The 23,796-nt window shown below is 40.9% G+C and overlaps 1 protein-coding gene across 1 annotated transcript in view; it reads left to right on the top strand.

The window, feature by feature from the left end:
• Rybp (RING1 and YY1 binding protein) overlaps positions 1–22,346 on the top strand; it is a 49,401-nt gene extending 27,055 nt beyond the window's left edge. Inside the window, exons 2-4 of the mRNA XM_005364945.2 lie at positions 17,797–17,973; positions 18,078–18,176; positions 18,498–22,346. Of these exons, the coding sequence (XP_005365002.1) occupies positions 17,797–17,973; positions 18,078–18,176; positions 18,498–18,750 (529 nt within the window). The 3' untranslated portion in view covers positions 18,751–22,346. The remainder of the gene's footprint in view (positions 1–17,796; positions 17,974–18,077; positions 18,177–18,497) is intronic.
• The last annotated feature ends 1,450 nt before the right edge of the window (positions 22,347–23,796 follow it).

Here is a 23,796-nt window from a genome sequence, read left to right as displayed (position 1 = left end):
AAAAAAAACAGTCCAGAGAGATGGCTCAGTGGTTAAAAAGTGTTTACTGCTCTTGCAGAGAACTAGGGTTCAGTGGGGGTGGGATTGCAACCTGTAACTCCAGTCCCAGGGAGTACTTCCATTCACGTGGTACATGTAAACTCACAGGCATATGTATATAAACGTAATATATGTAAACGTATATATATGTAAAGAAGCCTTTAAAAAATGAATTTGGAAAATCTCGTAGAAGCCTAGGTAGAAGATATAGTTTACTTAACTTTTAAATAATTATTACTAAAATTTATGTTTTGGGTCCATACCCAGGATATATCAACCAATGTAGACTGGGTTCTTTTTTATGGGTTTGCTCATTCCCTCCCCTCCTTCCCCTCCCTTCCCCTCCCCTCCCTCCCTCCCTCCCTCCCTCCCTCGAACATGAAGTGGAGTGTGAGGAATTGGGAGGCATTGGTAGAATGTGTATGAAATTCTCAGCATCAATAAAAATATTACTTTAAAATTTATATGTTCATAGCTGGGCAGTGGTGACTATAATCCCAGTACTTGGGAGGTGGGTGTATCTCTTAGTGTGAGATTGGAGTCTCTCAGCAGCAGGAATGTGAAGACGTATAGTGTTTGAGGAAGGGTGTGAGAAACAGTAGGCTGGCTGTTCCTGAGAATCAGTTCCCACCAGACTTTGCTACAGAAATTCCAGGCTTCCTATCAGAATCCCCTGAGTGAGAACTACTTATAAATAAATAACCTTCCAAAGCCCCCCGCCCCCCTAATCTTGAATGCTTGAAGAAGACAGTCAGTAGATGAGTATGGCATTGTGGCATTTAGGCCTGGTTGAAAGAGCCTACTCACTAAATGGTAGAGAGTCCTATGGGAAACTGGTTGGAAGGGAAATGACCAGTGTTTATGAAGAGTGGTTATTTTTCAAAGCAGTTGTTATCAAATGATCATTAATGCTTACCACAGCAATTTTATTGACATGAGTAATATAGCCAAGATTTTTAGTTGTTATTTTTAAGAGGTGGAAATCATCTAAATGTTAAAATTTCTAAACTGACTGGTAGACCACTTATTTATTGTCTGATGCTTGTTTATTAATGGCACATGAGTTTCAGGATTCATCTCTAGCCTTTAGCAGTATGTTTTTACCCGTGAGTACTACTTTTAAGAAAATCAAGTGAGCATTAAAGGAAGTTAGTGTAATCATAAGGAATTAGAGCAAGGCCACTGCATCTAAAGAATAAACACACTAAAATTAAGGACTTAGAAACTCTATAAAGTGATTAGTCTCTCTGCCCCTCACCCTATCTGGACATGGTATTTACTCCTGTAAAGCCAGTGTTCTGGAGGTTGAGGCACACCGATTGTGTATTTGAAGCCAACGTGAAGCATGGGGCAAGATTTTTTACACACACACACTCTTCCCCCAAAAGCAAGGCCTTAGAGTTCGTTTTTGTCACAGAATATAGATTGGACTGATTTTTTTTTTTTAAGCAGAAAGAGAAAACCAAAACGTGGTTGATCTCACAACTTAGAAAACATATCCTAATAAACAGGAGAGAAGGTAGTGATAGTTGGTCTTTTGCCCATTAATTGTCCATGGTTTTAATTGTTGTGGGAATTAAATGCACAGGGATAGTCAGTGTTCTTTGCTTTTGCCTTGTGGAAAGCCTAAGCCTGTTTGGTTGGTAAACTTCAGAAAGCGTTATTTAAGCTAGAATCTCTGTAGTGGCTTTGCCTGATCTTCCATGCCGTAAATTTAAGTAACTTGTGAGTGTGAATTTTGAGGACAAAGTTTTAGTTATATGTGCTGGGGTGACTATCCAAGTCACAAGTGTAGTGGAAGCTTTCTCTGCAGCTCTCTGTACTTGAGAGCTTGACTGCACTTGAACATCTACCACCATATCTGGTTTCTACTATCAAGACCCTCAGGAAATGCCCCCTCTATCTTCTGTTCAGCAGCATCTTCATGACTCCTCCAAAGACAAGGGACCAAGGTGACTTGTGTTCTTCAGGCAGCAAGTAGAGCTACCCAGCCAGAGTATTTCCAGCATATGGAGAGATGAATCTTTTCTTCCCCTAATGGCTATCAGCTGCTGTGCTAAAATCTACCCTTTCATTGTCTTTTTGATAACGACTTTCACTATGCTTTATTCGTTTAGTGTGTGTGTGTGTGCGCGTGCACCAGTGCTTGGAGGTTAGAGAACTTGTAGAATCAGTTTTTACCTTACACCATGTTGGGTCCTAGGAATCAAACTTACATCAGGCTTAATGACAATTCATTTCTCACCATGGTAATGATTTTTTAATATTGAAATCCCCCCCGTGTGTGTTTGTCTGTCCATGTTCACACACATGCCATTTTACCCTTTGCAGAAAATAAAATGGAGTTGAATTATTAAATAAGCTCATTAAATACTAGTTTCATTTCTTTGTTTTAAACCTGTAGTCTTCACACTATCACTTTTTCACTCTTCTTTAAAGTACTTTATAGGGAAGTTTTATTAGAAGTTGTGAAAATAAAAAAGTTTCTTGTAATATTGACTTTTCTTAAGCATATATAGACTTAATTCAGTTTTAGGTTTGTGTCAGCAGGGACTCTGATGTACATGCAAATTGTGTATCGGAAATGCTGATGATTAAAGGTTTCTTTGTATTATTGTTGGTATACAAGAATCTGGCTTGACACTTTTACTCTAGCAGATGATTCACTAAAGTCAGGTCTTCCCTCAATGTCCTCAGTCACCAAGCAGGAGACCTTGCACCCCAGTGAGAGCAAGACAGTTAGATTTCACAGTGAGCACCCACCTTTCCCATTTGTGGCTGATGTAGCCTGATCCTGTTATTTTTCCTGTGGGGAAGTTGATTGGTCCACCAGGCTGATTTCAAGTGCCTGCAGTGATATTTTCACTTGAGAAAAGACATTTAATGGGGAGCTTTTATTAGGGAAAAGAATTCTACCTAGGAAATTAATGTGTCTAATTTTAGAGACTGAGACAAAATACTGTCTTAAGGCAAATTAAATAAGGAGAGTGGAGTTTCCTCTAGAAAATATTTCAATGGCTTCTTGGAATTGTTCTAAGATGAAGACCTCACCTCCTTCATGAGTATTCTGCTCTTTGACAAGCTAAGCTACATTAAGGATTAAGCTTTTAATGGTCTACTTAAGTGTTGATTTTTTTTTTCTCATTGCTGTATTTGAGTTTGCCTGGCTTATTACAGAAAAAGTTTGCTGATTCCAGGTTTAAAGAAATAAAGTAAATACTGACTTTTGTTGTTGTTGTTGTTGTTGTTGTTGTTGTTGTTGAGAGACAGGGTTTGTTTGTAGCTTTGGAGCCTGTCCTGGAACTTGCTCAGTATACCAGGATGACCTCGAACTCAGAGATCCCTCAGTGATGGGATTAAAGGCGTACACCACCACTGCCTGGCAACTGACAAATTTTGATTGAATATTTGAAGAGACTGTGGACTAGCTAGGTTACTAAGTTAGGTGCCACATGATGACATTTTGGTCAATTACAGGCCAAAAATACAATGATGAGCCCATGATGTTATCAAGGAACTGAACCAGTCCTTCTACCTGGTTACATCCTAGCCACCACACTGGAAATTCATATAAAGTACTGTGTGGTAGGTAACCTAGTTACCTAGTAAGCAAGCCTACTACTACTGCATTGCTGGTGATGAAAAATATGTCATTCACACCTGGACACAATGCTTAAGGCTTGACAATGAATGAATAATTGAAGTGTGTTAACAGGGTAGCCTCAAACTGGCCCCAACCTTCTTGTCCTCGACCTCCTGCCTCAACTTCTGAAGTCTTGATTTTACAGGTGTGTGCCATCACATCTGACTTGGCTTAAATATTTACTGTAATTTTTGTTTTCATGTATACTCATACTCTCTCACTGTAAAACAGTTTACTATGTTATGCCAGCAGCAGCTTCACATTCACTTAGTACACCTTGATTGTATCATTTGTGTTGAATTTAATGCCGTGGTTTTTGTTCCTTTTGGGGCTGTGAGGATTAGGCTATAATGCCACCACTACTGTACAGCATATAGTACTCAGACTATTTAGGTTTATGTAAGTGTAGTGTGATGCTCTTGGAACAGTGAATTGCCTAACACATTTCTCTGAACATAGAGACATGGTCATAAAGATCCAGTTCTGGGTTTACTTAGATAAGCCATTATTCTCTCTAGAGTAGATTTGATCATAATGTATAAGTTAGATATTTATTGTCTCTCCAAGACACCATCACTTGATAAAGTTATTGTACATTTGGGAGGTAATAGGTGTTTTTCTATGTATTCTGTCTGTATTGTTGTGTTGATGAATGTATTACCCCCAAATCAGTAATTGCAAGATATGTACAGCCTTTTGTAAGGTGTCTGGGAGGGGCTTATCCTTGATGAAGTTCCAGTAGTATCATCTGCTGCCTCCTTCCTCATCTGAAGGCTTGGTAGTAGGGGCTGGAGAAAGTGTGTTGTTACTGAAGACTTGGGTACTTGATGGCTGTTGGCAGGTACAGGTTTTAGTTGCTCACCATGTAAGCCTGTCAATTAAGGCTTCCAGAGGGTCTTTGTGGTTTGGCTGCCACATTCCTGCACATAGTCTCTTAATCAGTAATCCTGCTTCTTGTTTTATGAAAATGGATGAATTCTGGACACAGCCTGAACAATATGAATGGGGTCCACAGATCACACCTTCTGTTGTGCGGTTTATTGTCTGAGTTAATAGTTGTCGTACTATATGCTAAGATTTCCAAAAGAGACTTTACTCAGCCAGCTTAAGAACCAGCAGAGGCTGGGCAGTGGTGGCCCATCTTCTTTAATTCCAGGGGTCTCAGAACTCGAGGCCAGCCTGTTCTAAAGAGTTTGTGGAAAGCCAAGACCATGCAGACAAACCCGGGGTGGCGGGATAGAAATTTGATTTTTGATAGTGTTCGTTTTTTTCTCCCTATTTGGTTAACTCATAGCACAGAGAGTAGATATGTTCCAAAGATGTGAGTCTGATGATCTTTTTCTGGGAAAGATTCTACATGTTTTTCCAAGGTGACTGAGAAACAAAGTCCACCTCAAAACCTAATACAGTAGCCTCTTAACTTTAAGAGATGTGTTCCAATTCCCTTCAGCACTCTCCCCCCCTCCCCCCTCCACCAAAGCATCTGGCACAAACCACACACACACAATATTTTTCTTTTATCCATTTGGTTATGTTTACATACTTAGGATGAGGTTTAAATTTTAAGTTAGGCACAATAAAATTAAAAAAAAATAATACAGATGACAACAGTTACACCATAGTAAAAGTTACTTAAAACTTGTGAATTGATCATTTCTGGAACTTCCTTTGTAGTGTTTTTAGATTATGACTAGCTGATATATTAGAAAGCAATATTGGCTAAGGGGAGACTGCCCAGTAGCATTATGGGCCTTTTGTTTGCTTAGAGTTTATCCAGCAGCCGTTGAGGCTGATGAATGTTTCATTGCTCAGTCTGCAGCTCCTATAAGGATTATGAGCTCTAAAATTAAATTTGTTACGACAGATCCAAGATTTACTTCTCTGATTTGTAGAAACATGCTTTTCTCACCTGCCCACCAAAATACTTCCCATTCAGATCATCAGTGACTTCAATTGCTGATTCATCTCTCAGATTCTGAAAATGTTTGTTCTGATGCATTATCAGGGGCACCAAGAATCTTACATCACACTTTCCCCAACTTTAACTTATTTTTTGCATTTATCTTGGTTTCAGTTTCCAAGTCTTTATCCCTACTTTAGTGTAGGACACTTTTTCAGTTAATGGATTTGAATCTGCTTCCTTGCATCCTGAGACTAACCCTTTTCTTTTGTGTCACCAAATGATCTTGCTGCTGCCATGCCACACTTGGTGGCTGTCTCCACTGACAGTACACTACTTAGTGAACCCTTGCTCTTCCCAGCCCTTGACCTTCCCAGAAGCCTTGGCTTACATGCAGCTCCTGTTAGGAAGGAACTGGTGCCTGTTGGAGATCTTGGTCTAGGTGATTGAAGTCTTGGGTCTCCTTCATAAGGAGAATCTTAGTGTAGTTTATCTTTTTTTTTTTTTTACAAGGGAGGTAGGTGGGGTGACGACAGCTCCTTCCATATTTTCCCTTCCCTCTCTCATAATCTAAATCAGAAATCTCGATCTGTTTTGCCTTGAAAACACACTGACTTCATGCCTGTTTTTTTACACCTTTTTCTCTATTCCTTCTGCTTCTCCACCTCCCACTGCCTCTGTCGATCTTCTCATAATCATTAGAAAACATAGGCTCATTCATCAGCCAGAGTGAATTCATGCCTGTCTTGCCTCAACCTTCTCAGTGGTAGGGATGCCTAAACATCATAGGCTTGTCTTTTGCATAATTGGAATATTATTCCTGTAACATCAACCTTCTTAGACATTTCTCTGAAACTTGGAGGAATATAGTTGGTTTCATTAAACCAGAGTTAAAAACTTGATAATGCTTTATGAACAAACCCTAAAGTGTATATGGGAAAGTTCTTTGTTTACTTAGGACATTTGTTTCGGCATTGTGTTCTCAGCTCTGCTGGAATAATTTAAGGCAAGTGTATTTTCGTTTTTAACATCGGAAGAAACTGAAACCGAGGGGCTGTAGTTCCTTGTCTGTAAACTGATAGAGTTGGACTGCTGTTTGGTTTTTCTGATAACTGTTATTGTTCATAACTCTTATTGTTCTCAATAGAACATTTATAGCCAAAGCTAATGGGTAGCCTTATGTAATCCTAGTATGCCAGCAGAAGAGGTAGAATTGTGAGACACTATTCCCCAAAAGAACTACATCAAGCAGATTGCTGTTCTTTAGGTTTATCAAGACAGGCTTTGGGGCCTGTCCTGGAACTCTTGTAGACCAGGCTGGCCTCTAACTCACAGAGATCCCCCTGCTTCTGCCTCCTGTCTACTGGGATTAAAGGTGTGAGCTACCACTGCCTGGCCTTTCTTTTTAAAGATTTATTTATTTTGTACACAGTATTCTGCCTGCATATATATGCCTGCAGGCCAGAAGAGTGCGCCAGATCTCATTACGGATGGTTGTGAGCCACCATGTGGGTGCTTTGAATTGTACTCAGGACCTTTGGAAGAATAGAATAGCCAATGCTCTTAACTGCTAAGCCATCTCTCCAGTTAACTGATCCCTTTGGATTTTGATTCTGTCATCTGATGTGCTAGCTATTTCTTGCTATCTCTTTTGTCCTTGTCAGCTATCTTCATCTATTTGACTGATTTTGCAAACCTCTATATAAAATAAACACTTCATTTAGTTAGTTGCCTAACTTTCAAGTGTTGGGTAAATAATAGTAGATCTTGTAAAACTGTAATGTTCAAAGTTACGTTTTTAAGTTTTCTTTTGTTCTGTGCCTAATTAGTCTTGGCGCCTCCCCCCCCCCTTTTTTTTTTAAAAGAAACTTGCTTTCTATGTGCTTGAACTTCAGTTAAATTCTCTAGGCATATAATTCAGTAGACTTCTGATTTACTTTCAGCCCACAAAAAGTCTGATGTATCAGTGCATGACTGAAATGTCAGTCCTAGGAGACAGACAGGAAGGAAGATCCAGGGGAGGTGCTGGTCAACCAGTAGCAAAGTTAGTAAGAGAGCCTGCCTGTGTCAGAAAATAAGGTGGAGAGCAATGGAACATGGCACTGAGCGTGACCTGCCTCTTTATACATGTACCCATGATTGTGTGTGTGTGTGATGTAATTGAAACATAAAGGTAAAAAAGCAGCACTTAATTGCTTATCGCCGGCTTTAAGCATTAAATTGGTAGACATCTTGATCTTCACAAGTGCCATACTGTTTCCGAGGAGCTATAATACTCAAAAACACAGTACCTATCGGAGGATTGCAGGTTAAAGTTAGATTGAGGCTGCCTGTGGAGATGAGAGGATGAGAGGGGTTTAGGGCTGGTCTGGGCTGCATGAGACCATATCTTCAAAACTAAAACAAATCCTACTTGGAAGTGGTACTGTACTTGTAAATGACTTAAATGAAAAAGACTGCTAGTACCCAGTGTTGCTGATGGAGAACCATTACAAATGTTCAGTGCTGAGAGAGTGTGTGAAATGGTATAATCATGTTGAAAAAAAAATTGGCAGCTTCTCAAAAAACTGGATGTAGGCTTGCCATAGATCTCTAGCTAGGAGAAATGAAAACATATGTCCACACAAAGATTTATAGTTGGTGCTCATTTCATCTTTCTTCATTTTAGCTGAAACATGGAAAAAGCATAAATGTCTATCAAAGGTGATTAGATAAAAACACACACACAGCGAGAACAAAGCTCAGAGACCAAACTCTCTTTGAGTAGATGTGCACTTAAGAAGTATATATACTATGTTATTCATGTGCAACAAATTAGAGGGAAGATGGATCTGATCTGTATTTCAGAAATCTTATGTGGTCTCATGGAGCTGGGAGGAAACCTGCCTGGGAAAGAGGTACAACTAGGCTGAATACTTAAAACCTGAACTCATGGCCAGCCTGGACAACATAGAAAGATTCTTTTCTCAGCCAACCTGTGGAGGTGCACCCCTTTTTAAGGGAGGCAGAGGCAGGCAGATCTCCAAGTTTAAGTACAGCCAGGGCTGTTAAACAGAGAAACCCTATCTTGAAAAGCGGCAATAAAAATGCCTCTCTTAACAAAGCTCAGAAAATGGCGACCATGGTCTACTACTGTCTTTTGCCTTCTTCTTGGCTGCTTTTGAATGTGTGCCAGCTGTTTAGAAATGGGATGGGCAATTTTGGAGCTGTCGCTGTCTGTACAGCACTGAGCTGTAGAGAGACTGGAGAACCCTGGGTTCTCTTTTTCACAGCAGATTGTTTGCTTTGCTAGGCACATGAACTAAGTCTTGGCTTTTGAGTCATTATTCCTGAGGGGAAAGCTCTACTTTTTGAGTTTTTTTTTTTCTCTTTCTAGAAAGCATTGTATATATTTTAGAGACCAGTACATACAACTGAAATCTATCCTTAGTTCTTTTGATATTTCTCTATTTTTAGCTGCATATTGTTTGATCAAGTGTGCCCTTGGAACATAGTATTCTTAGGTACTAAAGCATAAGCATTTTGTCAATGCTGTAGATCAGTGCCTGTTATAGGCATTCAAATTCAAGCTCCTTGTTACACACACACACACACCCCACAACACGCACACGAGTCAGCCTTCTTCTGTTCGAGCTCATCTACCTGGAGGGGAATGCTCATTTATTTATCACCTTATACCCCAGCTTAGTGAGGGCTTACTTCTTTCTTCTTTGAATGTATTGCTTTAAAATGTTAGATGATCCAATGAGCATTTGGTATTTATTAACTTGTAGACTTTGGAACCCATTCTGAAGGATGGGGTTTGTCAAATGGATACAAGGCAATAGCTAGGATAGTTATAGGGAAGAAGCCTGTAATGATAATGTGAGATTTAAAAAATAAATTTTATACCTGTGTGATTAAAAGAGTCATACTAGTAGAAATAATAGAACAAATAAGTATATGGGAAAGAATTCCAGGTGATAAAAGTGGAAGGATCCAGGTCTAGAGCTGTATATAGGTCTGCAATCCCAGTATTCTAGAGACTGGGGCAGGTACATTTTACCCAAATCCCAAATCAGCCCGGTCTCTGTAGCAATTTGAGGGGACTCCATATTTGGATACTGAAATTGCAGAAAGTTTATAGGAGAAACAGCTTATTTATAAAGTCCAGACTTTGTCCACCAAAGATGCACCAAGTGCTCTTAACCATTGGGACATCTCTGCAGCCCTGACCCAGTGATATTTCTAGAAAGCAACTCTGTAAGTTTCATGGTCATAAAAGACTAAAGCTACCATAGGCAGGCAGAGGGAAAGAAGTGAAAGCAAAATGTGATGTGAGGGCTTCATCTGGACCCCAAACAGAAAGGGGGGGGGGCTTGCGTAAGGAGATTGGAGATACTTAACATATTTTAGCAGTTTTTAAGAAAGTTTGTTGGCAGTTATTAAGAGGGAGGGAGAGATCTTTTCATATAGACTCCAGTCATTTGTGGAGCATGGAAAATCCAAAGTCTGTTACACACTTGATCATGAATGAAAGTGGAGTTACTTTGCTGTTAGAAAGAAGCAGGTACTTGATTAGAAGTAAATACTGAATTGAAATGTATCTAGATGATTATAGCCATTTGTGCAATAAAAGACCACAATTTTGTCTACATGTCCCTTTTATATGCGTGAAGGGTTTAGCTAACATTGTGCAATCGGCTATCTTGCTGGTGATTTAGGAATCCCGCTTGAAGCCAGAGTACTTAACTTGTGATGGTGTGGTTTCTCTAGTTAATAAATAAGCAGACTTACTCATTGCACAATGTTTTTTTTTTAAGTCTGTAGATCTTTTTTTACTCTATCAGAGAAACAAAAGACAACATTTCTTTTCTGAAGGACTTGTTTCCTAAGTTTTTGTCCTATGGCCCTAGATACTTATAAACTACAGTGCGTAGAACTGATTGCACAAGTCTTCTCTAGTCGTGTAAGCAAAAGTGAGAATGTCCTTGAGTAGTTGGCATATTCGAAATGGGTGGTAAGGTGGAGGATTAGAGCTTGTACTCACCTAGTACAAAACTGGATTAGAAGCACTTGAGGATACCACTGGGATTCCTGGAAACTTTTTGCCTCTCTTTAAAATGATGTGCAATTCTTTGCTTCCTTACGTTTGTTTGTTTGTTTGTTTGTTTGTTTGTTTGTTTTTCCCCCCTTTGGTTTTGTGTAGTGGAATTTCAAATGTAAAGACTGCCTGAAGATCTGAGAGTAAAACAGTCCCACTGGTCACCCTTACAGACTAGATTATGGTAGCACATACCTTTAATCCCAGTAGCCACAGTAGTTGCCATAGAAACTAGGCAGTCTCACACCTTTAATCCCAGCCCTAGAGAGGAATATAAAAGACAGGACGAGACAGCTCTAAAAAACGCAGTCTCCTGAGATTCCAGGAGGCAGGATCACCATTTCAGACTGAGGTGCTTTTCGGAGTTTCTCTGCATAGCCATAGTTGTCCTGGAACTTGCTGTCCTCAAACTCAAAATCCTCCTGTGTGCTGGGAATAAAGGCACGTGCCACCACTGCCTGGCTTCTTCACCTTTCCCTTGCATCTGTTCACTCATTCTCAAGTTAATATGGTTTAGTGGAAAAGCATAAAAGTTATGTTTTGAGTTAAAGTCTACTTGAATCTGCCCCATAATTTTTTGGTGTTTGCTTCCTTAATGTCTTCTGAAAACTGAGAATACTGAAACATGTTGTATAGACAGCTCAGCACTGCACACACCCTCCTCATGAAATGCACTTTTCCTTGAGAAACCACAGCCTTAAAGAGGTCTGTTCTGAGACCCAAACAGTTAAGTATAGCATTATAATGAAAAGATAGGCCTCATGATGGTGTAACATCTACTTCTACACCACTTTCTAGAGGACACACACCTATTCTTGAATACACACTGAGCTACTGCCAGGAAGCTATCACTTCAAAGCCATTTTAGAGGTGTAATGCAAAATTGAAGAGGTTGGTACTGCTTTATAATTATTCATAATCTAGTAGAGAAACAAAAAGTAGTAAATTATGTTCTAAATGTTAGGCAGCAGATACATGTCAGGATGTGTAAACCGCTTTTGGGTGGGCTATTCAGTCTAGAGGTTGTAACCCACCCTGCAGTTCAGTTATTCCAGGGTCCCGGAGAGGCACTATCTGGAAGATAACGGGCTAGGAGACAAGAAGGAGGCTAAGCTGGGGGGTTCCTGTCAAAGCCTCCGTTTATTAGAGATGGGGGTACAGCTTATATAGGGTAAGGAGTTGGGGGTGGGCACAGGTGCCTGGGTTCTTGCTGCGTGGTTCATGTTGGTCACGTGGTTCGTGTTGGTCACATAGGCCAGGAAGTCACAACTAGGAGATGACACACCTAGTTCTCTAGATAGTTTGGAATGTGGGGTGGTTTCCGCCAACAGATAGCTCTCCATTAATGGCCAATTTGGGTGTGGGGTAGGCTCTGTCAATAGAACGATTCCTAACACAATTATGGGTGTGGGGTTCTCTGCAGACTCCCCAGGGTGATGGTTCCTGCAATAATTTTAGGAGGAAATTGGCTCCTGACAAGAATGGATTGAAGCTTCCTAAACCTGTCTACAGATTATTTGCCTAGAGAGGAGGGGAAACAAGTAGCCTTGATCTTGGGTGTATCTCAAGCTAAGGGATAGAAGGTTAACAAATACATAGTTGAGGGTATCTTCAGAAAAATACAACATCCAGTGTAGTTTGACCTTGTGTGAATGAGCATTCTGGGATAAGGCAGGTGGAGAGAGTTTAACAAACCCTCGTGTCAAGCCCAGGAGTTAAGATTCCCTTCTATAAGCATCCAGCCATAGCAGAATGCTAATTACCAGTGATTTAGAAATTATTATAGCATGAGCTTTTTTTGATCATACTACCTTCTCGCAGCTGTTGTTTCCTTATACTTAATTTTTGGGGATAATTTTAAGGGCTAGGTTTGAGGGGAAACGTTCAAAAATATTTTAATAAATCCAATTTGGCCCTTCTCAAGCATCACCTTCAGCAGGTAGTTGGGTGAGTATTATATCTGGAATTGACAAATAGCTTTTTATATTTGTTTGAAGAATTACAGATTCTCGGTGTTCCATAAGTATTTTAGAGAAATGGTTACATAGATTTTAAATAGGGTCTTTGACAGCTATGAAGTAATTTGGGCCGCAGATTGGACCACTTTAATGTCTTTTCTTGGAGGGAGACTTGATTTATTAAGTTTATTTGCACCTGAAACTGTATTTGCCTAGGGAGTTGTTGTCCTTGTGGTTCATAAGTTGGTTTTGCATGCCTTTTGTAAGATGATATAGCTGACTGTAAACAGGCTAAATGAGTTGCTGACAATGTAAGCTACAAACCTGCCTGCACTTCACTAAGATGTGTTTATTAAATATTGAATGCAAAAATGTAAGGGTGGTTTGAAGCTTTCTAAAATCATTTACTCCAGTGCTTTCATCATTGAGGGAACAGAACTCTGGCCAGATAATGTAACTTAGCCAAAATCACACAGTACACTGCATCAGAAAGTAGACCTCGATGCTGCTGCAGGCACTCTTTTCTGTTAGGGCAGGGGGGAGTGAAGCCAGTCCTCTTCCCGTCCAGTCCGGGAGTTCCAGTTTGGGCTGCTTTGGAGGGCATGATCCTGACACCACTCAGACCAGAGAATAAAAATGCCAAGGAAACCCATTGAGCTTCAGAGAAAGTTTCTAGATGGCTTGTAAGACAGCTCAGTCAGTAAGGACACTTGCCACCAAGCCTAACAACCTGAGTTTGATTCCCCTCGACCCACATAGTGGGAAGAAACAACCGATTCCCTCAAACTGTCCTCTGACCTCCACATACACTCCATAGTACAAACCACACACACGCTTGCACTCAGACTCACACACAATTCTTCCGCATGAGACATCCTAGAACTCTCTCTGTAGACCAATCTGGCTTCAAACTCACAGAGATCTGTCTGCCTCTGCCTCCTGAGTGCTGGGATTAAAGGCTGTGCCATCACTGCCTGGCTCAGGAGAAAAAAGTTTTCATTATACAGTAGTTGGAGTTAGAATTGGGAGGAAGGTTTTTACAGAGCACAGTGGTTCTCTTGAGTCTGGTATATATACTGGTGAGAAAGAATAACCTAGAATGGGATTACAATTTCTTTAGGTCACTAATGGCGAATTTGAAGGATTGTTTGTGAGAGAAGGAACAGCTCTATATTTAATACTAAAAGATTTCTTAAGCATCAAAGCAGAGAAATTAATGATACCTTATGAAGTATGGCCACAGTCAGATATGGTGGAGGTTTTAAATTGTCTTTGTGTGAAAGTAGCTGATTTTAATACAACCTATGAATCATAGGTTACTTGTTCAGGAATTAGGATTAAATCAGCACAAGTTGCACTGGTTAAGAAGCCAGGGCCATTCATGTGTGGTGGGTGATACTGTTGGGATGGACAGTTTAGCACATTGCCTTAGAGGTAAATTGAGGAATCATCCTGAAAATGTAGTCATGCCTTAGCTGTTCACAACTTAAAACTTAAATTCTTTTTGTTTGTTTTGTTGTTGTTTCTCTGTAGCTTTGGAGCCTGGCCTCGAACTCACAGAGATTGGCCTGCCTCTGCCTCCCGAGTGCTAGGATTAAAGGCGTGCGCTACCATTGCCCAGCTGAATTTAAATTCTTTTACAGGGACTTTTTTTTTCAAAGAAAAGTAACTTTGATTTATAAAATTGTATTTATAAAAGCATATTTGGTCTGTCTAGGGCCTTGATGTTGGATGTACTACAATTCCTATCTTCTGCTAAGGCTTTTACATGTACAAGAGATAGGAAGAATAGCTGCACATAAATGCTTTTGTGTCTTTAAACCTGGCATATGCATGTTTTTGGAATTAGCACTAAAAAAAGTAGTTGCTTTTCACGGAGATACCTTAATATAATAAAGAAACCATTCTAGACTTTCATTTTCCTTAGGTCATGAAATTGCTCCTTAACACAGAAATACTGAGGTGGGTATGAGGGATGGTTATTCTGTAGCAAGTCTTTGAATTTAAGAAAATAAATTGCCACTGTGCAGGGTGTAGGTGGGGAAGAGCTGGTGGGTTGCTTATAAGGTAACTGTCAATTAAGGATATCATTGAGCCATACATACATTTAGAACACAGCAGTTATTCCAAATAACACAATGCTTTTAGAAAGCTGAGTCAATTTTCATGGTTAATAATTGAATACTATGCTAATTAGTCCTAATTCCTTTTGGCTTGTGTAACACAGCACATCACTTGTCTGCCCACACACTGTTGTGCCTGTGCTAGGATGAATGGGCCATCGTTTATTCCCTGTATATATGAATTTCATCCTGTCTATAATGAAACTTGTGGTCTTTGCTGAAGAATTAGCATATTTGCTGATGTGTGAGTGCCTAACATGGTCACAAGTGTTTAGACATCTTACCTGTTGAGTGCAGCTTGTGAGTTGTGCAGCTAGCTGACCTTGTCAGGAGTCCTGCATCCTGGAGAAGCCAAAGAGCTAAGGTAGGGAGCTGGAGGCTGTGTTGTTAGGTGCCAGACCTTCACAGGTGCTTTGAGATGCAAGAACTCTCCTTTCTTTGTCTCTGTCCTGCTACTCCCACCCCACACAGAGGGTTTCTCTGTATAACAGTCCTGGCTGTTGTGGGACTTGCTTGGTAGACCAAGCTGGCCTTGAACTTACAGAAATTCACCTGTTTCTGTCTTCCAATTGCTGGGATTAAAAGGCATGCACCACCATTGCCCAATTTATTTGTCCAGCTTATCTGACATTGAAGTGTAAAGTGTAGCCTGGCAGAGGAGGAGGGGGAGACTTAAAGCCACAAGGAAAGAAGACAAAATTGAGTAATTCCTTCCATCCCAACCCAGTCTTTCCCAATTTATTTTAAAGGACTCTGGGGTTTTACACTGTTACTTTTGTTAAAAATGATAGAGCCTTCTAAGGACATTTCAACAGTCTTTTTTTTTTTTTTCTTTTTTGCGTTGGGGGTTGTAAAAGAATGTTTATCTTTTCTTTTTTTTGCTTCAGTGACTTTAGGACAAATTAACAGTCCTAAACTTTGGGGGGAAAATAAAGTGTAGCCTGGTAAAGGACACTACAAAACTTTACTGGGGTTCTAGCATGAGGCCCCTGGGCACCTTTTGGGTTCTATCTCTATATGAAGTGCTCTGCAGGTGCCTTCTCTTTATCTTGGGTTCATTTTGTTTGTAGTGAACTTAATTGAAAGGTACTTTTCTGTACGTATTAAAGCCTCATGTAGCTCAGGCTAGCCTCAAATTTGTTAGGTTTAACAGCAGGATCAAACTCAGGACTTTGTAGTATGCAAGGAAAACACTACACCCAAGCACCAAAATTCCTTTTGACATCCTAGTGTAGGTTAAACTATATGACAGCTTGTTACAAGTCTGATTTACAGTGCTTGGTAATCTTGTAAACAGCTGGTTCTCGTTCCTTTGGTGCCTATGGAATCTTTGTATTTGCAGCTATATTCCTCTTTGAAAGAACATGTTAGGTAGGGCTGCTTCATTGTTAAAACTGATGGCATCTTTTCACTTAAAGGTGAAGTTCTATGAGTGTTTGGAGGCAAGGGCTTAGACTCAATAGTCATCTAGAGCAACCTGTGGGTTGAGACCCTTTTGAGGTTGAATGGGTAGCATATCAGGTTTTTACATTACAGTTCATAACAGTAGCAAAATTACAGTTATGAAGTAGCAATGAAAATAATTTTACGGGCCGGGCGGTGGTAATCCCAGCACTTGGGAGGCAGAGGAAGGCGGATCTCTATGAGTTCGAGGCCACCTGGTCTAGAAGAGCTAGTTCCAGGACAGGAACCAAAAGCTACAGAGAAACCCTGTCTCGAAAATCAAAAAAAAAGAAAGAAAGAAAGAAAAAATAATTTTACGGTTGGGGTCAACACAATATGAACTTCATTAAAGGGTCACAGCATTAGGAAGTTTGAGAACCACATATATAAATCTTATGACTTAATAACTTCACTTAAAGAACTGTACTTTGAGCTAACTGGTTTCCTGATCAACGCCTTTGTTGCTGGAGGCTGAGAGAGTTGACATTTGTCGAGATTGTCTCTTTACTGGAATTGTAAGCATTGTCCGCTACATTGTTTTTTCAAGGGGTACTCCATTAACCTTGTTTGCTCAACAGTCCTGTGTGAGGACTAGCCGAACTATGAGGAGGCAGTGCTGTGTAGGACTGACTGTGTTCCAGGTCCTTTGCTTGGGGCTTTTGTTCTAGTGTACTAGGCTATGTTCTAGCAGCCCAGTTGTTTCACTTTGCTAAGAGCCCATTTGAATATTCCCATTTGGGGTTTAGAACATTGATTACTCTTGACTGTCTAGCTGGGGAAATTTTATATTAGTATTATAGGAGTCCTGTCTCACCCAACCTTCAGCAGTCAATTATGGTCAATAGCATTTCATCCCAACCATCTCTACCTGTATTCCCATGCTCGATGGGCCACTTGCCTTGCAGTAGCTTGGGGACCTCACTTATGAGACCTGTTATGTGACTGTAGAGGAGGCGTTGTTGTATATAGAAACATTGGCTAGCATCATCATCCTTCCCCGCCCCCCCCCTCCAGTTTTGGGTCTGAATAGTCCTGCATTGTGAGAATGTTTGGTACTCCTTAGAAGCTACGCACACAACAGTGATGAGAGAGCCCGTGTCAGCTGGAGATTGGTGCAGACATAACTGTTACGACACAGTCAATGTATCACTTGTCTGAGTTTTTTTTCACAGTGACTTCATCCCCTTGGGTGTTTGTATGAACCACAGTTACCTTTTATTGCCCAGTATGTGTTGTCCGTGCCAATCACAGCTGCAGGGGAGCAGGCCTAGTTGGAATAATTAGATTGAGGAGTGAATGTCACACTTCTAATTTCATTCTCTTTTCAAGGGATTACCAGTGTCCCTTTAATAAAACGAGATTAGCCTTCTGCAGCAGCAGTATTTGAAAGCTGTCAGTATAATCATGACAGCTCAAAAGACTGTGTCTTTAGCACTCCTGTAACTTGTTGGATGATTGCACAGGGCTGTGTGCATATGTACCAAAAGGGCACGTGATGTCTCCTTTTGAAGACAACATTGAAACAGTGTGGAATAATGGATAGTTGAATTGTTAAGAAAATACTCACAGCCAGACACTAATGCTGTATCTTGTGTTGAATGTTGCAGGAAACCTCGCATCAATTCTCAGCTGGTAGCACAGCAGGTGGCACAGCAGTATGCCACTCCACCTCCCCCTAAGAAGGAGAAGAAGGAGAAAGTGGAAAAACCTGACAAAGAGAAACCTGAGAAAGACAAGGACATTAGCCCCAGTGTCACCAAGAAAAACACCAACAAGAAAACAAAGTAAGTATCTGGGTACTGATCACTATGTACTAATTTACACTTGGGTCAGAGATTTTAAATGATGACTTATTTTTGTTTTCCTGGGTCTTTGCTTTTACCCTTAGACCAAAGTCTGATATTCTGAAAGATCCTCCTAGTGAAGCTAACAGTATACAGTCGGCTAACGCTACAATAAAGACCAGCGAAACGAATCACACCTCAAGGTACTATGAAACTAGAGTGAAATACTAAGTTGTTGATTTAATCATAATCAAAAACCCAAGATTCCTATATACTTAAGAGATTTTAGGCCAAGGGAGGTGGAATGAGGAACTAAGATAAGGTTCCTGACCTTTTAGATCATCTTGGCCAGAACTAAAAGAACAGAAGTGGTTTGTCATCTATGATCAAAAGTTCTGCTAGCTGATGGTCATTTCTCCTATTGTAAAATGTGGTCAGAATGCCTACAGTATATGGGCACAAGCTTTTGGGAAGGCTCATGTAGATGTTGTCACTCCCTAAATGTCTCCCTTGATGTGTTTCAGACCCCGGCTGAAGAACGTGGACAGGAGCACCGCACAGCAGTTGGCCGTAACTGTGGGCAACGTCACCGTCATTATCACAGACTTTAAGGAAAAGACTCGATCCTCCTCTACATCCTCCTCCACAGTGACCTCCAGTGCAGGGTCAGAACAGCAGAACCAGAGCAGCTCGGGGTCAGAGAGCACAGACAAAGGCTCCTCCCGCTCCTCCACGCCAAAGGGCGATATGTCAGCAGTAAATGATGAATCTTTCTGAAATTGCACATGGAATTGTGAAACTATGAATCAGGGTATGAGATTCAAACCCTCCACCTGCCCATGCTGCTTGCGCCCTGGAGAGTCTTCTGTGGACGACCTTGTAGTGATGCTACCAGGAGAGGTTCTGCTTGCCGTGGGCATCTGGCTACCAAGGAATTTCGTACCCTGACAGTTACTCTTGACACTTTTATGTATTCCATTGTTTTATATGATTTTCCTAACAATCATTTATAATTGGATGTGCTCCTGAATCTACTTTTTATATAAAAAAAAATCTGCTGTGCACAATTTTCCATGTACATTACAACTGGTTTTCTGTTTCTGTTTTGTTGAAGAGGGTTGGGAGGGGGGAGGGAACTTTTATTTATTGTGTTCACAGACTCCATCCTGTCAGCATATCCTCTTAAATTTAGTTCTTTCTTCCAGCTATACTCTGTACTATCAGTTTTGATATAACTATATATATAAATATAAAATTATATATAAAGGGTTATTTGAAACCAATCCATGGCAACGCTGGTGCTTGATACACTGTGAAGTGAATACAACATTGAACAGTTGACACAGATCTGGGACAGTCCCTTCTATGAAAGTGCTGAAATATAATTAAAATCAGTCTTACATGAAGTATGTTCCAACCTACATGGGAACTTGACTCTCTCATCTGTCTTTAAAAGTACTGGATGATATAAAAAAATATATTTTTTAAACAATGTGATCTCAAATTTAAAGACTGCTCCAGATAGCCTGCATTTGCGATGGGATAATTGAATTGACAAATCACAGGTGGTTCAGTTGGAGGGCTTTGACCATTTGGAAGTAACAAAACTAGCTCCAGAATGCCAAGTATTCGTGTAAATTACGGTCACATGTTAACATTACTGTTCTTAAGCACTCATGAAAATGTGGTGTTCTGTATCTTGAATTCCGGCCTTTCCCAGACCTCTGCTCATGCCTGAGGCACATCTAGCAACTGTCTGTTAGTCCTAGGGTTGCAGTAGTGCGTTTTTAACCACACCATCGGGGAGGCAGTCCTGGTCTACTTCCCTGTGACATTGCAGTGGTGGGTTTTGTGATCGTGTCTTGTTTGCCACCCCTACCCCAGCCCCCAAACCTTCATCCTACCAATGCAGTTGTTTTCTTCTTAAAATCCTGCTATTACTCATTTTACTTAACAATGGTTGTCAACCACACACCCAGTTTCTGGTGTTGTTTCTCAGCTCCTTGTGTGGGAAAGGACCGCAGGGGTGCATGGACAAGTCACAGGGCAAAAGCTCCCGCCCCAGGAGAGTGACCAGGTGGTCTTTGTCTTCTCAACAGAGGTGACATGACTGAACCCTGAAAGTTTCTTTTCACTTTTCCATTTTAGGGGCAGGGATAATCAAAGACCACTAATAACCCCATCTCATCCCAAGTTTAGGTGGTTCTGCTTTGTACTTAGATTCAGGGTATCTCTCCTATCTGACTTTACCTTCATATCCACTCTTTGTAGTACTTAAGTCACTTTAAGCATGAGAACGTGGTGTTAACCTTCCTTTATTGGATCACACTGGAAGGACTCACGGGAGAGTGTGTGTAAGGAAACACCACATCTTGGTGTTAACCTGGTTTACTTAATAATAGAACTGATTTCGATCTGTGGAGGCAACAAGTTAAGAACATTAACAGCTTGAATTGAGTAGCCAACGGGAACGGTTCCATTCACATTTACATTAAAACCAGTCCAGTCATTCTGTGCCGTAGTGTATGTTCTGTCCCAAAGGCAGTGCTATTTGTCGCTGGGCTCCTGTTCTCAGAAGCATGGACAATGCTCCCCTCTTTTTAAAACAGTGCTTGTATCTGGGATGCAAGCTGTACTTACCTTTTTAAATATCTTTTTAAAGTATTTATTAATGAACCAAAGGAAATCAGGTGCTTTCTGTAAGCATCAGAATATATAATACATAGTGATTTGACTATGAATTTTAAATCCACATTTTAATATTAGTGGGGTATTGCAAAGACATTCCTTCTAAAGTTTTAATATTCCTTTTATTAAGGGTCTCAGGGAGGGTTAATTAGTCAGCCATATTTATTTTCCAGAGGTGTAAGGAATTGCTAAGTTTTTTAATTAACTTTTTAAAAAAATTTAAATGCCACCAAATTCATGTGGATTGCACTGCTCTTTGAACCAATAAGTGTTGGTATGCACTTTGTTCAGAAACACTGTGTACTTTTTCAAAATGAGTTTCATGTAAAGTGATTGGACCCCCTAGATTAGTGGGAAAGGCTGATTTACCAGCTCCTCATAGGCTACTAATTCATTCATCGCCCATGTCTTGGTTTTTCGGTTTTGCCTCCGTGATAAATTAATGAGGAGAGGTGAAGGGAGGAAAGGCTTCAGAACGAGTGGAGTGAACTTGCCGTGAGGTAGAAACTGCAGCTGACAGTAGCGGAATCTAAGCAGTCTGATGTCCCTGGCCGCCCTGTCGCTGCTGTCACAGGCTCTGTTGGGGTGAAGAGGTGGTAGGTGCTACACGATGACATCCTCAGGCATGCATTCTGGAAATGGAATTCTTACTAGCTTCCTGCATTTACAGTTTGCCCTACTATAGTACTCAGTAGGTAAAAACACTAGTGTAGCTTACAAAGAGACATTAAGAGGACCAGAAATACTTGGTATTCAGTGGCACAGAAAGCATATTAAAAAGCACAGTGTTAAGGCTTGCAAGTTTCCCGTATGTTTAGTACGTGATCTTTCTTCACACACGCACAGAGCTGACCTGACTTGCTCTGCCCGAGTCATGCAATTGGGAGGGGAAGAAAAAGACATCTTGATAACCACGAAAATATTTTAATCAAAACCTTTCAGTTTGGATCTGGGTACTTCGGAACATTGGCAGAAGCTTCTGTGAGTTTAGCTCCACTGAGATGTCTCGCCTGCCTTATCAAGATCATTCTCAGTCTACATTTTTAAGCTACCGTATCTTAAATTATTGAGAAATTATTAATTGCTGAATATATAATAACCTTTGCTTGTATGTTACCGAAAATGGTTTAAGAGCCAACATTTAGAGGGTGACAATGGAGCTGAACAGTTTCTAACGCGCAAGCAGTTCTGTTCTTGTGTATGACTTGTAACCTTAATTTACTGTGTAAAGATGGTTACATTATTTCCTTAGCTTTGTTTGTTGGAGACAGATAGCGAATGCTTGTTAAGTATGTCAGAACATAATCTTCCCTTGTGAACTTTTGTTAATGTCTTATACGAGCTCTATTTTCCATTTGCCCAGAAAGATGGCTTGTATAATGCTTTGGAAGTTTCTGCTCCGTCCGTCTTAGAGCTGACAGTCTGTTAGGTTTGTTTTCTCTTCATGCTAAAGTGTCAGTGGTTTTGTGAACTGGTCAGAAATTCACAGGTCTTAAATGTTTGGGGGAAATTTATATTGGACACTGCTCTTTGTCTAGCAAATAAAAGATGTTAATATATTCCTGTTATTGGCATGTGCACGACTATGTTATTAGAAGCCACTTTATCATTTTCCTGCTTTAAATAGAAATGTCTATTTATGAATTCTGCTTGTAGTTTTTTCACAAATAAAATAGTAAAATTTACATTGGAGATGATTATTTTGTTCCATAGACCTTAGCTCTAAGAAAAGCCTAGTTTCGTCCTCTGCCCCACCCACTTGTGGGATGTTTCCAGTGGGGATAGAAAGCATAGTTCCTTACGTACGTGTGTTACCACAAGCTGAAGGTTATTTTCAGTGTCTTAGTGTGTAGATCACAAATGTACAAGAAAGAATTGAGTCAAAGAGCCATCAGGATTTGGAAGAAAGTGGTTGTGCTTATGCTCCTTTGATAGGCTGTTGTGATCTAAAGGAACTGGAGGTGTCTTCCAGTGTTTGAAAGCCCTCTGGCCAGAGTACATTAAGCCTGTTGTGACCAGATGAGTGAAACATCTTGCCTGGCCCACAAGCCCCGCAGCAAGCCTGGCTTCTTACCTGCTGCTGCTTGTGGCCTGCCTTGGAGGATTCATGCTGAGGACTGTGTCTGGTTCTGTGCTTGAGCTCGCACTGAAGGGAAGGGTGCAAATGGGAGTCTTGCCTTGAAGAAACGCTTACCAAATATTTTGTGTTTGTATTTCATCACTGTTCGATTCTTCAAGAAGTACTGGGAAGGTCTCAAGGGCACGGAGTAAATGGTGTCTGTGTTGCTGCTGTTTGTGCTGGGACATCTTAGGTGCAGAAACATTCTCTGCTCTCCCTCCCATGCTTGTACTTGTAGACCCTTTGTGGGGTCCCACTGATAGTGGTTCTGGGAACACTTGGGAGGATGGAACCTCCCATGTGACATGTGCAAACACCAGACATCAAGAAGAATAGATTATTAACCGCACTGTCCAAGAGGCCAAAGCTAAATACCGTCCAGATCTGAGAACTGCTTGCAGGTCTGACCTCAGTGTGCTAATTGGTGCTTGCTGAAGGAATTGCACAAGGGCCAGTGATGTTAAAGGCTTGGCAGTGCCTGGACAGCCAGCTCTTGAGTGAAGCAGAGGAAGCCTGTTGGACCTTGACACTCTGAACATGGAAGGAAAAGCAGGACAGCTTTAGAGCTTTCTTGGAGGCAGGCTGGTAACTTTGGCCAAGTCCTGTTTGCTAGTCATGGACAGTAGCTATGGCTTAATCTGCCTGCACAGTGGAAGGGGGCAATTGGTCTTAGAGCAAATGCTCTGGTTTTCCTAGGAAAAGCACAGGCTGTAGGTGGGAATACAAGTCACTGCGGGTCTAGGCAGACAGTGGCGTGGAAGGTATGCATGTGATGTTCTGCTGTTAGCCAAAGTGGGGGTGGGGGTTGGGCAGCTCTCTAAGGCATCCAGGCTGTCAGGCTTCAGTTTTGACCATGTATTCAGAGGTTGCTAGGGGTGAACAGTGAGGTGGAGGAGACAGTTGGCTTGGGAGAGGCCTATTGTGCAGCTGCCCCCACTCAGCCCTGTGTTTGCTGCTGGGGCTTGAACATAAATAGGGCCTTGCATATGCCAGGTGAGCGCCTCTACTACTACTGC

The sequence above is a fragment of the Microtus ochrogaster genome, unplaced genomic scaffold (assembly GCF_000317375.1).
Source record: "Microtus ochrogaster isolate Prairie Vole_2 unplaced genomic scaffold, MicOch1.0 UNK1, whole genome shotgun sequence".
In the NCBI taxonomy this organism is placed as follows: Eukaryota; Metazoa; Chordata; class Mammalia; order Rodentia; family Cricetidae; genus Microtus; species Microtus ochrogaster.
The sequence above is the reverse complement of the archived record's forward strand: the minus strand, read 5'-3'. Positions and strand labels throughout refer to the sequence as shown.